At 41.1% G+C, this 16,013-nt stretch overlaps 1 protein-coding gene across 1 annotated transcript in view; it reads left to right on the top strand.

Moving 5' to 3' along the window:
* Positions 1 to 7,204: 7,204 nt before the first annotated feature.
* LOC137622664 (serine/arginine repetitive matrix protein 5-like) overlaps positions 7,205 to 16,013 on the top strand; it is a 63,709-nt gene continuing 54,900 nt past the window's right edge. Inside the window, exon 1 of the mRNA XM_068353263.1 lies at positions 7,205 to 7,345. Within this exon, the coding sequence (XP_068209364.1) occupies positions 7,205 to 7,345 (141 nt within the window). The remainder of the gene's footprint in view (positions 7,346 to 16,013) is intronic.

The following is a 16,013-nucleotide window of genomic DNA, read 5'->3' on the forward strand; positions in this document are numbered from 1 at the left end:
TCGCTCATGAATGGCAGAGGCAAGAGATAATTACAAAGGCTTAGCTGGACAATGCCCTAGAGATGGTCAGTGCCCAAGGCCCCCTCTATCAAGCTATGACCAGGGAGAGCCAGACAATGGCATATTACCTTTACATTGCCATCAGTAGAGGTTTAAAGGTCGCTCATGAATGGCAGAGGCAAGAGATAATTACAAAGGCTTAGCTGGACAATGCCCTAGAGATGGTCAGTGCCCAAGGCCCCCTCTATCAAGCTATGACCAGGGAGAGCCAGACAATGGCATATTACCTTTACTTTGCCATCAGTAGAGGTTTAAAGGTCGCTCATGAATGGCAGAGGCAAGAGATAATTACAAAGGCTTAGCTGGACAATGCCCTAGAGATGGTCAGTGCCCAAGGCCCCCTCTATCAAGCTATGACCAGGGAGAGCCAGACAATGGCATATTACCTTTACATTGCCATCAGTAGAGGTTTAAAGGTCGCTCATGAATGGCAGAGGCAAGAGATAATTACAAAGGCTTAGCTGGACAATGCCCTAGAGATGGTCAGTGCCCAAGGCCCCCTCTATCAAGCTAGGACCAGGGAGAGCCAGACAATGGCATATTACCTTTACATTGCCATCAGTAGAGGTTTAAAGGTCGCTCATGAATGGCAGAGGCAAGAGATAATTACAAAGGCTTAGCTGGACAATGCCCTAGAGATGGTCAGTGCCCAAGGCCCCCTCTATCAAGCTAGGACCAGGGAGAGCCAGACAATGGCATATTACCTTTACATTGCCATCAGTAGAGGTTTAAAGGTCGCTCATGAATGGCAGAGGCAAGAGACAGTTACAAAGGCTTAGCTGGACAATGCCCTAGAGATGGTCAGTGCCCAAGGCCCCCTCTATCAAGCTAGGACCAGGGAGAGCCAGACAATGGCATATTACCTTTACATTGCCATCAGTAGAGGTTTAAAGGTCGCTCATGAATGGCAGAGGCAAGAGACAGTTACAAAGGCTTAGTTGGACAATGCCCTGAAGATGGTCAGTGCCCAAGGCCCCCTCTATCAAGCTAGGACCAGGGAGAGCCAGACAATGGCATATTACCTTTACATTGCCATCAGTAGAGGTTTAAAGGTCGCTCATGAATGGCAGAGGCAAGAGACAGTTACAAAGGCTTAGTTGGACAATGCCCTGAAGATGGTCAGTGCCCAAGGCCCCCTCTATCAAGCTATGACCAGGGAGAGCCAGACAATGGCATATTACCTTTACATTGCCATCAGTAGAGGTTTAAAGGTCGCTCATGAATGGCAGAGGCAAGAGATAATTACAAAGGCTTAGTTGGACAATGCCCTAGAAATGGTTAGTGCCCAAGGCCCCTCTCTATCAAGCTAGGACCTGGGAGAGCCAGACAATGGCATATTACCTTTACTTTGCTATCAGTAGAGGTTTAAAGGTCACTCATGAATGGCAGAGGCAAGGGACAGTTACAAAGGCTTAGTTGGACAATGCCCTAGAGATGGTCATTGCCCAAGGCCCCTCTCTATCAAGCTAGGACCAGGAAAGGCCAGGCAATGGCTACTGATGGCTCAGCAGGTAGTAGCGCTATACACTCTCCCAGACCACCCATCCTTAGCTCACAAGGATGGTGAGGTTATAGACACTATTTTAAGCTATCGAGCTTCAGAGGGTCTCGAGACTCGAACCCCAGCGCAGTAGATCGCCAGGAAGGGATGTAATGGGAAAACAGAAGCAGGAATAGAAATACGAAGCTCTGAAGAAGTGCAAGAGACTCGGCTCACAATCGTATAAACCTGGGTTCGACCCCGGGACAAGGAAGGGATGATATAGGCAGGTCTCTTCAAATATCTGGTTAGTCTTTTTTAGGGGATCGTGTTCCTGGTTGTTGTCGATTGCTGGAAGACAAGAGCTGGAGAGAGAGAGAGAGAGAGAGAGAGAGAGAGAGAGAGAGAGAGAGCATTCAGTCCAAATGGGTACCATCTAGTCGTCATTGGAAAACGGGATGACATGATCGAAAACTATTTGTCAGATGAGAGAGAGAGAGAGAGAGAGAGAGAGAGAGAGAGAGAGAGACTGACTTGATTTAGGACAGAGAGAGAGAGAGAGAGAGAGAGAGAGACTTGATTTAAGACATCACCTGACAAATAGTTTTCGATCATGTCATCCCGTTTTCCAATGACGACTAGATGGTACCCATTTGGACTGAATACTCTCTCTCTCTCTCTCTCTCTCTCTCTCTCTCTCTCATTTAATCCTCTGTCGCCTGTCCTTGCAACCTTGAAATGACATCAAGCCAAACGTCTTGGTTAATTAGCTGAGGAAGTCACTCGAGTGATGTCTCCATCGTAGTATGATCACATCGAGAGACATTATGCGTGACGTCACTATTGAATTTGATTTACTTACGGCTTCAGGTTATGATGGTGATTAGAGGTTTTACTTATGGCTTCAGGTTATGATGGTGATTAGAGGTTTTACTTATGGCTTCAGGTTATGATGGTGATTAGAGGTTTTACTTATGGCTTCAGGTTATGATGGTGATACTTATGGCTTCAGGTTATGATGGTGATTAGAGTTTTACTTATGGCTTCAGGTTATAATGGTCATTAGAGTTTAAAACTGGTGTATGTTGATCTAGGCTTTGTAATTATTATTAAAATTAGGTCAAGTTTGTTGTTTAATCTTTCTCAGGAAGATCAATGTGGACCGGGTTTTTTGGGTATAAACTTTACTTAAAGGTTGTAAAGCTGGCTTAGGTTTTTTGGTTTAAATAGTTTTTTTTTATTATATAAATTAGACAAATTTATATATATATATTTATATTGTTACCTCCGCAAAGGAGGTTATATATTCGAGTCAGTTTATTCATTTAATTTTAAAATGAAAAACTATCTCGTATTTTTGGTTCGAAATTTCATCTCGTAAATTATGTAAATTGGTAACAGTATATGAATCCAAAGGAGAGAGAGAGAGAGAGAGAGAGAGAGAGAGAGAGAGAGAGGGAGAGAGAGAGAGAGAGAGATATTGAAGTTAAGATTTATGAATTTAAGTTCATAGATGTAGAGAGAAATAAGCTCCGTTCAGTGCATAGTTACGTTAACAGAGAGAGAGAGAGAGAGAGAGAGAGAGAGAGAGAGAGAGAGATATTGAAGTTAAGATTTATGAATTTAAGTTCATAGATGTAGAGAGAAATAAGCTCTGTTCAGTGCATAGTTACGTTAACAGAGAGAGAGAGAGAGAGAGAGAGAGAGAGAGAGAGAGAGGGAGAGTTACAAAGATTTACAAGGGTTTTAGATGTCTCAAAGACTTTTTAGTCCATCCGCGGAGACTCCACTTGCTCTTTGGTAGAGCGATTTAGTTTAAGCATTTAGAGTGGTCTTATGATCTTGTCTAACTTATTCTTGAAGTTGTCTACCGCTGGAAGTCTCTTCCAAGTATTTGCTATTTTGTATGTAAAGAAATTACCACATTGAGTGGTGTTGTATCTTTTCAATTTCAGTTTGGATCCGTTACCTAGGGTCTGATTTGTGCTAAGCGTGAATAGATAGTTGCAATCTACGTTTGTTATTGAATTTGAATGCCTCTATTAACTGTCTCCTTAGTCGTCGAGTTTGTAGGTCTAATAAGTTCAAACGTTCCATCCTCTGTCTATATACAAATTGCATTAGTGTTGGAACTAGTTTGGTGACCCTAGCTTGTACTGCGTCCAGTCTATCTATATCCTTCTGAATACTTGGAGCCCAGAATTTGTCTCCGTATTCTAGATGGGGTCTGTAGTTGCCAGGTTTTTCTTTTGGTCCCTTCTTGTAGATTGGAGGCACATTACCTAGTTTCCATCCTTGTGGTCTGTCAGAACATTTTGTAAAAGCGTGGGGTTTTCTCTTCTTCTAGTTATCTTGGATGAATATCATCTGGACTTGTTGCCATAGAATTACAGAATCATTTTTTTTTTTACATCATCAATTGTAAAAGTGATTCTATTTAATGGTTGTGGCCCTTCATGTTTGATAGCTGGTTCAGGGAGGGTCGTTGATTCTTCCCTAGTGAATACGGTTGTGAAATATGCATTCATCAGTTGGGCTTTTTGAGAGTCATTTGTTATAAGATTACCCTCTGAGTGTCATAATGGGGGTACTGTTGGTTTTTATTGATTTTCTACTGTTTGCATATGCAAAAATTTATTTTGAGAGAGAGAGAGAGAGAGAGAGAGAGAGAGAGAGAGAGAGAGAGAGAGAGTCTATGCTCATAAGAATCACCCCCAACAGGTACTACCCTATCTAGCAGAAGACCTTACATGTGGAAAAAAATTCTTTTGGAAGAGAGAGAGAGAGAGAGAGAGAGAGAGAGAGAGAGAGAGAGAGAGAGAGTCTATGCTCATAAAAATCACCCCCAACAGGTACTACCCTATCTAGCATAAAACTTTACATATGGAAAAAATTCTTTTGGAAGAGAGAGAGAGAGAGAGAGAGAGAGAGAGAGAGAGAGAGAGTGTGTCTATGCTCATAAAAATCACCCCCCAACAGGTACTACCTTATATAAAGACCCTTACTTTCCCCCCATCGATTCTTCTCTTGCGACGGTCAAACAGACGGCAAGCGGCCGAGTCTTACGTCATACGTCTTTAAACGCACTTAAGCCGCCGAGTAATCTCCAACAGTTACGACATAACGACGTCTAATCGTCTGCAACTCGCCGTGAAACTCCCTTTGATGGGTAAAGTTTACATCGCTTCAATCCGATAGTAAATTGAGTCGGAAGTTCAGTTGGGCAACCTGCCCTCATTACGCCTCTTACGTCTTGGCTTTGTGCAAATCGTATTGGCTTTGCGGACGTCGTATTAGCTTTACGGATGCCGTATTGGCTTTGCGGACATCGTATTGGCTTTGCGGACGTCGTATTGGCTTTGCAGACGTCATATTGGCTTTACGGACATCGTATTGGCTTTGCGGACGTCGTATTGGCTTTACGGACATCGTATTGGCTTTGCAGACGTCGTATTGGCTTTACGGACATCGTATTGGCTTTGCGGACGTCATATTGGCTTTACGGACATCGTATTGGCTTTGTGGACGTCGTATTGGCTTTACGGATGCCGTATTGGCTTTGCGGACATCGTATTGGCTTTGCGGACGTCGTATTGGCTTTACGGATGCCGTATTGGCTTTGCGGACATCGTATTGGCTTTGCGGACGTCGTATTGGCTTTACGGACATCGTATTGGCTTTGCAGACGTCGTATTGGCTTTACGGACATCGTATTGGCTTTGCGGACGTCGTATTGGCTTTACGGACATCGTATTGGCTTTGCGGACGTACGGACATCGTATTGGCTTTACGGATGTCGTATTGGCTTTACGGACGACGTATTGTCTTTGAGCACATCGTATTGGCTTTGCGGACATCGTATTGGCTTTGCGGACGTCGTATTGGCTTTACGGACATCGTATTGGCTTTGCAGACGTTGTATTGGCTTTACGGACATCGTATTGGCTTAGCGGACGTCGTATTGGCTTTACGGACATCCTATTGGCTTTGCGGACGTACGGACATCGTATTGGCTTTACGGATGTCGTATTGGCTTTACGGACGACGTATTGTCTTTGAGCACATCGTATTGGCTTTGCGGACATCGTATTGGCTTTGCGGACGTCGTATTGGCTTTACGGACATCGCATTGGCTTTGCGGACGTACGGACATCGTATTGGCTTTACGGATGTCGTATTGCCTTTACGGACGTCGTTTTGGCTTTGAGCACATCGTATTGACTTTGTGCACATCGTATTGGCTTTGAGCACATCATATTGGTAATGCGGACATCTTGTTAGCTTTGCGCACATTGTATTGGCTTTGCGCACATCGTATTGACTTTGCACACATCGCATTGGCTTTGCGGACATCGTGTTGGCTTTGCGGACGTCGTATTGGCTTTGCGGACGTCGTATTGGCTTTACAGACATCGTATTGGCTTTGCGGACGTCGTATTGGCTTTACAGACATCTTATTGGCTTTGCGGACGTCGTATTGGCTTTACGGACGTCGTATTGGCTTTGAAGCACATCATATTGGCAATGCGGACATCTTGTTAGCTTTGCGCACATCGTATTGGCTTTGCGGACGTCGTATTGGCTTTGCAAATGTCGTATTGGCTTTACAGACATCGTATTGGCTTTGCGGACGTCGTATTGGCTTTACGGACATCGTATTGGCTTTGCGGACGTCGTATTGGCTTTACGGACGTCGTATTGGCTTTGAGCACATCATATTGGCAATGCAGACATCTTGTTAGCTTTGCGCACATCGTATTGGCTTTGCGCACATCGTATTGACTTTGAACACATCGCATTGGCTTTGCGGACATCGTATTGGCTTTGCGGACGTCGTATTGGCTTTGCAAACGTTGTATTGGCTTTACAGACATCGTATTGGCTTTGCGGACGTCGTATTGGCTTTGCGGACGTCGTATTGGCTTTACAGATTTGTATTGGCTTTGCGGACGTCGTATTGGCTTTACGGACATCGTATTGGCTTTGCGGACGTCGTATTGGCTTTACGGACGTCGTATTGGCTTTGAGCACATCATATTGGCAATGCGGACATCTTGTTAGCTTTGCGCACATCGTATTGGCTTTGCGGACGTCGTAATGGCTTTGCAAACGTCGTATTGGCTTTACAGACATCATATTGGCTTTGCGGACGTCGTATTGGCTTTACGGACATCGTATTGGCTTTGCGGACGTCGTATTGGCTTTACGGACGTCGTATTGGCTTTGAGCACATCATATTGGCAATGCGGACATCTTGTTAGCTTTGCGCACATCGTATTGGCTTTGCGCACATCGTATATGACTTTGAACACATCGCATTGGCTTTGCGGACATCGTATTGGCTTTGCGGACGTCGTATTGGCTTTGCAAACGTCGTATTGGCTTTATAGACATCGTATTGGCTTTGCGGACGTCGTATTGGCTTTGCGGACGTCGTATTGGCTTTACAGACATCGTATTGGCTTTGCGGACGTCGTATTGGCTTTACGGACGTCGTATTGGCTTTGAGCACATCATATTGGCAATGCGGACATCTTGTTAGCTTTGCGCACATCGTATTGACTTTGAACACATCGCATTGGCTTTGCGCACATCGTATTGACTTTGAACACATCGCATTGGCTTTGCGCACATCGCATTGGCAATGCGTGTATCGTATTGACAATGCGGATATCGTATTGGCTTTGTGCACATCGTATTGGCAATGTTTGCGGACATCGTACTGGCTTTTCGGACATCGTATTGGCTTTGTGCTCATACATCGAAATTCTGGTTGATTGGTTGAGTGATAAAGTCAAAATGGAAGTATTGTTATTCTAGCCCAATGCAGGACAAAGGCTTCAGATATGTCAATTCATGTCTGAGGTTTGGCCAGTTTTCATCACCACGCTGGCCAGTGTAGATTGGTGATGGTGGGAGATTGTCTTCGGATCGCTCCAAGCAAACCAACCAGGTATGGGTAACCCTGTCTTGTACAGCTTTGCTGATCATGGTGATATGCAAACTTTTTCACCACGTTAAGGTATCTCGACTCGGGAAGGAATGATATATATATATATATATATATATATAATATAATATAATGACTGGGCTAAACTGGATCCCGACCAACTTATAAAGAGAAAGTAATTACGCTGCTTTTGACGTTGTGACAGGAATACTCTTGTGGAGAGAGAGAGAGAGAGAGAGAGAGAGAGAGAGAGAGCTGGTTCTTGAAGACTCGATCTGTTTCTTCTATGAGTCTTTGGGAAAAGGTTTTACATGGTCTGATTAAACCTGAGATTGGATAGCCAGGGTTGAAGGGGATCGTAATGCTCTCTCTCTCTCTCTCTCTCTCTCTCTCTCTCTCTCTCTCTCTCTCAAAGGAAGCGTTGACTTTGATATTAAAAAAAGAAACTTTTTCTGCAGCTTATCATGGAGCTGGATTAAAAAGAAATTTGGTTTGATGTTGGTGGTAATCTCGTTTTAACCGTGTGATCAGAGTGGGTCCCTTTCAGGGGACACTGGAGTTTGGCGGTTCAGAATTTGCAAATGGAAATTTTTGTTGTGTATGGAGAGAGAGAGAGAGAGAGAATCTATTTATTTCTAGTCATCTTCATAAGAGAGAGGAGTAGTCCTACCCTGGTGAGAGGGCTACCCATAGAGGTACACTTTCAGGGGACACTGGAGTTTGGTGGTTCAGAAATCGCAAATGGAAATTTTTGTTGTGTATTGAGAGAGAGAGAGAGAGAGAGAGAGAGAGAGAGAGAGAGATCTATATCTTGTCACGTTCATGAAAGAGGGAGTAGTCGTACCCTGATGAGGGGTGGTACCACGAGAGGTACACGAGTTTTATGCTGGAAAGGGGGGAGGGGTTGCAAGGGTTGAAATTGTTTGTTCGTTTGTATTCATCATCTATCTAAATATTTAGACCATTTTTGACGGCTTGGGTATACTATATATATATATATATATATATATCGTGTATGTGTGCTTATGTATTTTAAATCATATTTTGTTCTGCCCTTTACCCTTCTACAGCGCATTTAAATTACACCCCTGTGTGCTAGTTACCACTTACAGTGAGCTTTGCGTGTCACACTATAGATTGAAATGAAGGAGCTATGCAGTTTATTACCTTTTTGCCTTTTAATTTTCATCCTTTTCTTTACTTCTTACTCATCTCTCCAACTTCCTTTAGGTTACTTCACTTCTATTTGCCCCCCCTTTCGGCCTCCAAGTGGGGGGTAATGGTTAGGGAGTTGGTATCTCTGAAGAGGGGACAATGGTTTTGGTCTTCTTTGACCACATCCGTGGATTGAGTACCTGATTGTCTGTCAGCTATAGTGGGTCACTGCTGGAATTGAATAGTATCTTTTAGAGGATATTGGATGGCGTTTGCAGGGACCGTGTTTTCATCCTTGCATACTACCTACTAATGGACTCGGCTGCTAATGGATATCACTTGAGTATAGCAAATTGCGTTGTGGTTATATACACACACACATATATATATATTTTATATATATATATATATATATATGCATATATATATATCTATATATATATATATATACCGGTATATATATGCATATATATATATATATATATATGTATGTATATGTATATATATATATGTATGGATATATCATTATTGATTATTAATGTATTTGGTAATTCACATGCGCTCACGTTCTGTCGATATAAAGACGTCGAGAGAGAGAGAGAGAGAGAGAGAGAGAGAGAGAGAGAGAGATTGGCAACCTTCGAATTGAGGTATTGAGACCACGTGCCCTAGCGCTCTCTCTCTCTCTCTCTCTCTATCTCTCTCTCTCTCTCTCTCTCTCTCTCTCTCTCTCATTACGTGTCTTTCGAGCTTTTCTTCCTTCCACCTGTCTCATCTTCCTTTCTTTTCTTTTCACCTCCCAATTTTCTTCTCTTCTGTTCCATTTCGTCTCTCCTTTCCCATGTTTCTTCTCTGTCATCCTGCCTTTCCTATTCCTTTTTCATTGTCTTCCAAGAACTCTTTCCCTTTCTTCTTTTCCTCTCATTTCTTCCATTTCATTGCCTTCTCATTTGTCTTCCCTCTTCTTCCTCTCCTTCTGCATCTCCCTCTTTCTTTGCATTCATTTTTTTATCTTTTGTCTTTCTTCTTTCTCATCCACCTTCTTCGTGTTATCTTATTTCTTTCCTCCTTTCTTTCTTCTTTCATAATCATCTGTCCTTTCCTTTTTCTTCTCAACATGTTTATCTCTTCTGTCGGTGTTAAATTGTTTTGTATTAATCTCTCTCTCTCTCTCTCTCTCTCTCTCTCTCTCTCTCACTAGTCCGAGTAAATGGAAAGAAGTAGGTCTTGCTTGGAAGGCAGAGAGAGAGAGAGAGAGAGAGAGAGAGAGAGAGAGTTCCATCGATCGTGACATATTTGTTCGTGAGTCACGCCTTATTGCCGGTACTCGATGCGTCTTTGTTTATAAGTTTGCCGATTTGCGCGTGCGTGCACGCGCCCTTTGATAATGGGTGTCTAGACGCGAATGTGTGTTTCTTGAGAGAGAGAGAGAGAGAGAGAGAGAGAGAGAGAGAGAGAGTCAAATGTTATATCAGCTACAATAGTAGAACTTACCATTTGAGAACTGCAATATCGATGTAGGTTTAATAACTTCCTTTCTCCCCTATCTCTTGCCTTCCCCTCCCTTCCCCCTCCCTCCCCCCCCTTCCCCTTTCCCTACCCCTCCCCTCCCTCTTCCTTCCCCTAACTCCTCAGCCTTTCTCTTTTTTTTTACTTTTCTCTTTTTAACAGCTCTCATCCCTTTCCCCTTTCTTCCTTTTTCCTATTTTCTCCCCTTTCTGTGCTTGCCTTCTCTTCCTCTCTCATTTCTTCCCTCCAGCATTCCTCTTCTTCTTCATTTACCCCTCTCCACTTTGCCTGCCACCTCCCTCTCCCTCTCCCTCTCCCCCTCCCCCTCCCCCCCCCCTCTTTCACTTGTGTCAGCCCTTGTAAACCTTGCTTTCAGAATGCATTGCTTCAAGGAGGCGGTTGGAGCCAAAAGCCCTCAGGCAATGTATATTGGACTCCATCTTTAGGAGGCCTTTGTCGCAGCTGAAGAGAGAGAGAGAGAGAGAGAGAGAGAGAGAGAGAGAGAGAGAATCATCTGTGTAAGTGGAAGTCAACTGTATGAGAGATAATCAACTGTGTGAGTGAGAAAGTTAACTGTATATGAGAGAGAGAGATCATCTGTGAGAGAGAGAGAGAGAGAGAGAGAGAGAGAGAGAGAGATAATCAACTGTGTGAGTGAAAGTCAACTGTATGAGAGATAATCAACTGTGTGAGTGAGAAAATTAACTGTATATGAGAGAGAGAGAGAGAGAGAGAGAGAGAGAGAGAGAGAGAGATAATCATCTGTGTAAGTGAAAGTCAACTGTATGAGAGATAATCAACTGTGTGAGTGAGAAAGTTAACTGTATTTGAGAGAGAGAAAAAACTGTGTGAGTGAGATAGTGTCAACTGTATGAGAGAGAGAGAGAGAGAGAGAGAGAGAGAGAGATCAACTGTGTAAGTGAAAGTCAACTGAATGAGAGATAATCAACTGTGTGAGTGAGAAAGTTAACTATATGAGAGAGAGAGAGATCATCTGTGTGTGTGTGTGTGTGTGTGTGAGAGAGAGAGAGAGAGAGAGCTGAAAGGGGCAAGTGATTGGGTAGCGGAACTTGAAGGAGACTTGAGGTCGTGTAGTCTTTGCTTTCATCTAAGTAGCTCTTCACTTCGAAACATTCACTGCGTTTCGAATGCTTGTATTAGAAGTGGAAGGCTTTAAAAGTCTCCTGTGCCAGTTTGCTTCCAAAGAGGCTCTTGATCAATGGGATAAATGGCTCTTTTGTTCTCTGGGTTAAAAAGCCTCTTTTTCTCCTCGTATGTCATTTTGTGTTAAACCGCTCTTTTTTTCCTCCGTAAAAAAAGTATTATTATATATTTCGTGTTAAATGTCTCTTTTTGTTATATTATAAAGGCTAATAGGATTATTGTTCTCAGGTGAGAGATGGTCATTTGTTTTAATTCATTTTTTAGGTTATAATTTTTTTTTCCATTGTGATCGTCAACAATGCTTTTTTTTCGTTATATTTTTCAAATTGTAAAGCGTCCTTTTCTTTTATTACTTTTATTTATAGTTGTGTGAATATCACTTTTTTAAATACTTTTAATTACAATTTTTATCCAGTTTTTATCCTTATATTTATTGGAAAATTTTTTTTTATTTAGGTGATAAAATAATTTATTTAGTTTTTCTTTAGATATAATTGCTATTTTCCTCCTAGATTTAATCCTAATATTTAGGGAAAAACTTTTTATTTTTATTCCGGTTATAAATTCCTTTCTCTTGTTTTCCTTTTGAGATAAATAATAGTTACATCCACCAACGAAGTTGGACAGAGGTTATGTTTTCCCCCTTGTTTGTGTTTGTGTGTGTGTGTGTGTGTTAGTGAACAGCTTCCTGGCCACAATTTTAGTCATAGAGTAATGAAACTTGCAGGGATTAACTGTTATGTAAAAAGCTGGAATTTATCAAGTTTTAGAAGGTCAAGGTCAAAGGTCGTGGTCACGGTCAAGCTAAATGTTCAATTCACGTAATCAGCCATAAGTTTGGACTTCGATGTCACAGAGAATTCAAACTTTGTTCATATTTGAGTGTATGAAAATCAACGCCAATTAATACATGTCAAGGTCGAGAAATAAGCTGCCGCGGCGGAGGTCTGCGCTCTACTGAGTGCCCCTCTAATTTTTCTTGTATTTCCCGGGTTGTATATTTGTTTCTTTCAAACTCTCCATCCATTTTCTGTTGCATTTGTTTTTAAACAGGAGATTGAATGGAATTAAAGGAAAGGGGAGTTCCTAATGACATTGGAATGGATTTTAATTATGAATCGGAGATTGAATAGGATTTCATGGATTCCAGTTGGAATCCCTTTGAGGAACATTCCAATTTTTTATAATGGATTCCAAAATTGAATGGTTATAATTTAAATTACAATTGAGATTATTTGAGAAAATATATTAAATAAGGATTAAATCAACCTCTATTTAATTTTGTTTACGAAGGAATTTTGAAATTTAGTTAATTTAAGAATTAATTTTATTATTTACATCTAATTAGATACTAATTGTAAATTTGTTTATAAGCGAATATTAATTTTAGGATTTCAAAATTGAAATCCCAAACTAGAATTCAAAATGGAAATAGCTATTGATTAAGAATGAAGTCTAAATAAGTTGGAATAATTACTAATTATGGGTATTGTATGATGAGTCAGCAGAATTTTTTTGAAAATTAACGAAAGTTAGCCTTATTCAAGGTTAATTGATTGAAACTTAAAGGTTTAAAGCCTTTAAAGGCCGGACATGAATGGCTGATCCAAGGCCAGTGACATTCCCCTATCAAGCAGGACAATGCCCTAGAGACTGACCATATATACAAATGATCAGCGCCCAAGCCCCCCCCTCTCCACTCAAGCTAGGACCAAGGAGTGCCAGGAAATGAGTGCTGATGACTCAGCAGATAGACTTATACACTCCCCAAAACCCCCATCCTTAGCTCACAAGGATGGTGAGGTTGCAGCGACCAAAGGAACTAAAGAGTTTGAACGGGACTCGAACCCCAGTCTGGCGATCATGAGGCAAGGAGGTTACTAACAGTCCGCCACAAGTTTTGAATTGTAAAATGAAAGTTATATATATATATATATATATATACATATATATATATATATATATATACATATATATATATATATATATATATACACATATATATATATATATATAGCCTATATATATATAGCCTATATATATATATATATATATATTAATGTTTCCGAGAGAGAGAGAGAGAGAGAGAGAGAGAGAGAGAGAGAGAGAGAGACTGTATCTGGAATGTTGTTTAACAAAAGAAATTGGAGGAAGTAATATTGTCTGTATAATTTTAACGTTTACCAAAAGGAAGAGAGAGAGAGAGAGAGAGAGAGAGAGAGAGACTGACTCTATATGGAATGTTATTGTTTAACAAAAGAAAATGGAGAAAGTAATATTGTCTCTATAATTTTAACTTTCAACAAGGGAATAGAGAGAGAGAGAGAGAGAGAGAGAGAGAGAGAGAGAGAGAGAGAGAGAGATTCGTTGGTAAATGAAAGACATTACTCGTATAATGTACAGATTGAATTAGAGTTAATCATGGAGAAGAAAGAGACCTTCCTATTAGTTTGGCTCTGATTAGAATTAGGCCGACCTGGTTCAACCTTGGACCTTCATACATAAAGGGGGGGGGGGGTTGATGTGGGCGGGGTTGAGGGGCTAACTGTTAAACCCGTCAGGCCTCCTGTTCACATTTTATGTGCTTTCATCTGTCATTGGGTTTGAATTTCAGTGAACAAATCTTGCAATGTATGGAGGAATGAGTTATAATTTGGATATATATATATATATATATATATATATATATTGGGATACCTTAACGTTGTGAGAGGGTTTGTGTATCGCCATGATCAGTAAAGCTGTACTAGTCATGCCCACCCATACTAGGTTGGTTTGTTGTGAGCGATTTAACGAATCCAAGAATCTTTCACCTTACGTCTCTGGCTTTGTGTACCGACTTATCTTTTGATATTACAGGATTTTAAACACAACAATTTGATCTCTATACAACGGCACTTCGTTGTTTAATTTAACGACAAAGAAGCCATATTAATAAGAACATCGATTTAATGCTGTCAGTAACGACAGCTACAAAGCTTCCTTGGTAACAGCTATCGACTTATACAGTAATAAAAGAAAAAAAAAGTGACTGGACAAAGGTGTAGAAGCCAATAAAACTCTTATTAATCCTTCATATTTGATCGCCTCGGGATTGACACCCAAGTGCCATCTGTTGGCGGATAAAGGAACCTTCCGGGAGTCATTTCATATAGGCTGTTTTTATGTGAATGAGATGTTGATTGAAGTGTGTTATGTTGTTTCACGCATAGACTTACGTACATACGCACACACATACATTCCTAGTGAAGAAAACTGATTGGGGAATTTAGCATAATCATAAATATATTGTTTATTTGTTAAATGTCGTAAACAAGTATCTTGTAGTTGGTCTGCTGTGGTGGGTAGGGCTGGGTGGGTTTTAACTTGTAAGGTGATTGAAACATTAATCTTAAATGCCTAAAGAGAGAGAGAGAGAGAGAGAGAGAGAGAGAGAGAGAGACTCTATCTGGAATGTTATTGTTTAACAAAAGAAAATGGAGAAAGTAATATTGTCTCTGATTTTAACGTTTTACAAAAGGAAGAGAGAGAGAGAGAGAGAGAGAGAGAGAGAGAGAGAGAGAGAGACTGGAAGGTTATTGTTTAACAAAAGAAAATGGAGAAAGTAATATTGTCTCTATGATTTTAACGTTTAGCAAAAGGAAGAGAGAGAGAGAGAGAGAGAGAGAGAGAGAGAGAGAGAGAGAGAGAGAGAGACTAACTGTAATGTTATTGTTTAACAAAAGAAAATGAAGACGGTATTATTGTCTATAATTTTAACGTTTTGCAAAAGGAAGAGAGAGAGAGAGAGAGAGAGAGAGAGAGAGAGAGAGAGAGAGAGAGAGAGTGGGTGTTCTACTTATTGTGATTATTGATCTACTATCGACGTTCTGATTATCGAGTCCTCTTTGTGACTGGCATTGTCTTTTTTTTCTTTTTTTTCTGCATGCAACAAGGAAAAAAGATATATAACTTCCGGTGTTAGTCAAGGGTGCCAGAAAACCTCAAATCAATCAAAGTTAAAAAAAAAAAAATTAGCTGATTTTTTCTTTTTCCATTTTCAAATATGACATTTTTTATTTATTTTTTTTATATTACGGCCGTTGTAACATTTTGTTTTTGTTTTAAACACACCGAGATGCGCAAATTCCTAATGGGAATTAGAGCAATTACGCCATACCTTTAAAAGGGTTTTATTGTATGGTCTGGGGAACACATAGGAAGGTAGAGAGTACCTCATGATGCGGCGATTCAGCCACGTTTTCTTCCCTTCTTTTAGGTTCCCAGACTTATGGCCCGCTTTCCCTGTGGTGGCCTGGTGGTAGCGTCCTTGCCTGGTGATCGCCAGACTGGGGTTCGAGTCCCTTTCAAACTTGTTAGTTCCTTTGGTCGCTGCAGCCCCACTATCGTTGTGAGCTAAGGATGGGGCGTTTTGGTAAACCTATAGGTCTACCTGCTGAGTTATCAGCAGCCATTGCCTGGCCCTCCTTGGTCCTAGCTTGGTTGGAGAGAGGTTTTTGCGCTGATCATATGTATATATGATCAGTCTCAAGGGCATTGTCCTGCTTGATAGAGCAATGTCACTATCCATTGCCTCTGCTATTCATGAGCGGCCTTTAAACCAGGTCAATCGGCGTGACCGTTATTGCAGTCAGTGTGCCTCACGATGTTCACTTTAGGCATTACTCAACTGGTCATAGGGTCGTCCAATCGTCT

The sequence above is a fragment of the Palaemon carinicauda genome, chromosome 29, assembly GCF_036898095.1.
Source record: "Palaemon carinicauda isolate YSFRI2023 chromosome 29, ASM3689809v2, whole genome shotgun sequence".
Lineage (NCBI taxonomy): Eukaryota > Metazoa > Arthropoda > Malacostraca > Decapoda > Palaemonidae > Palaemon > Palaemon carinicauda.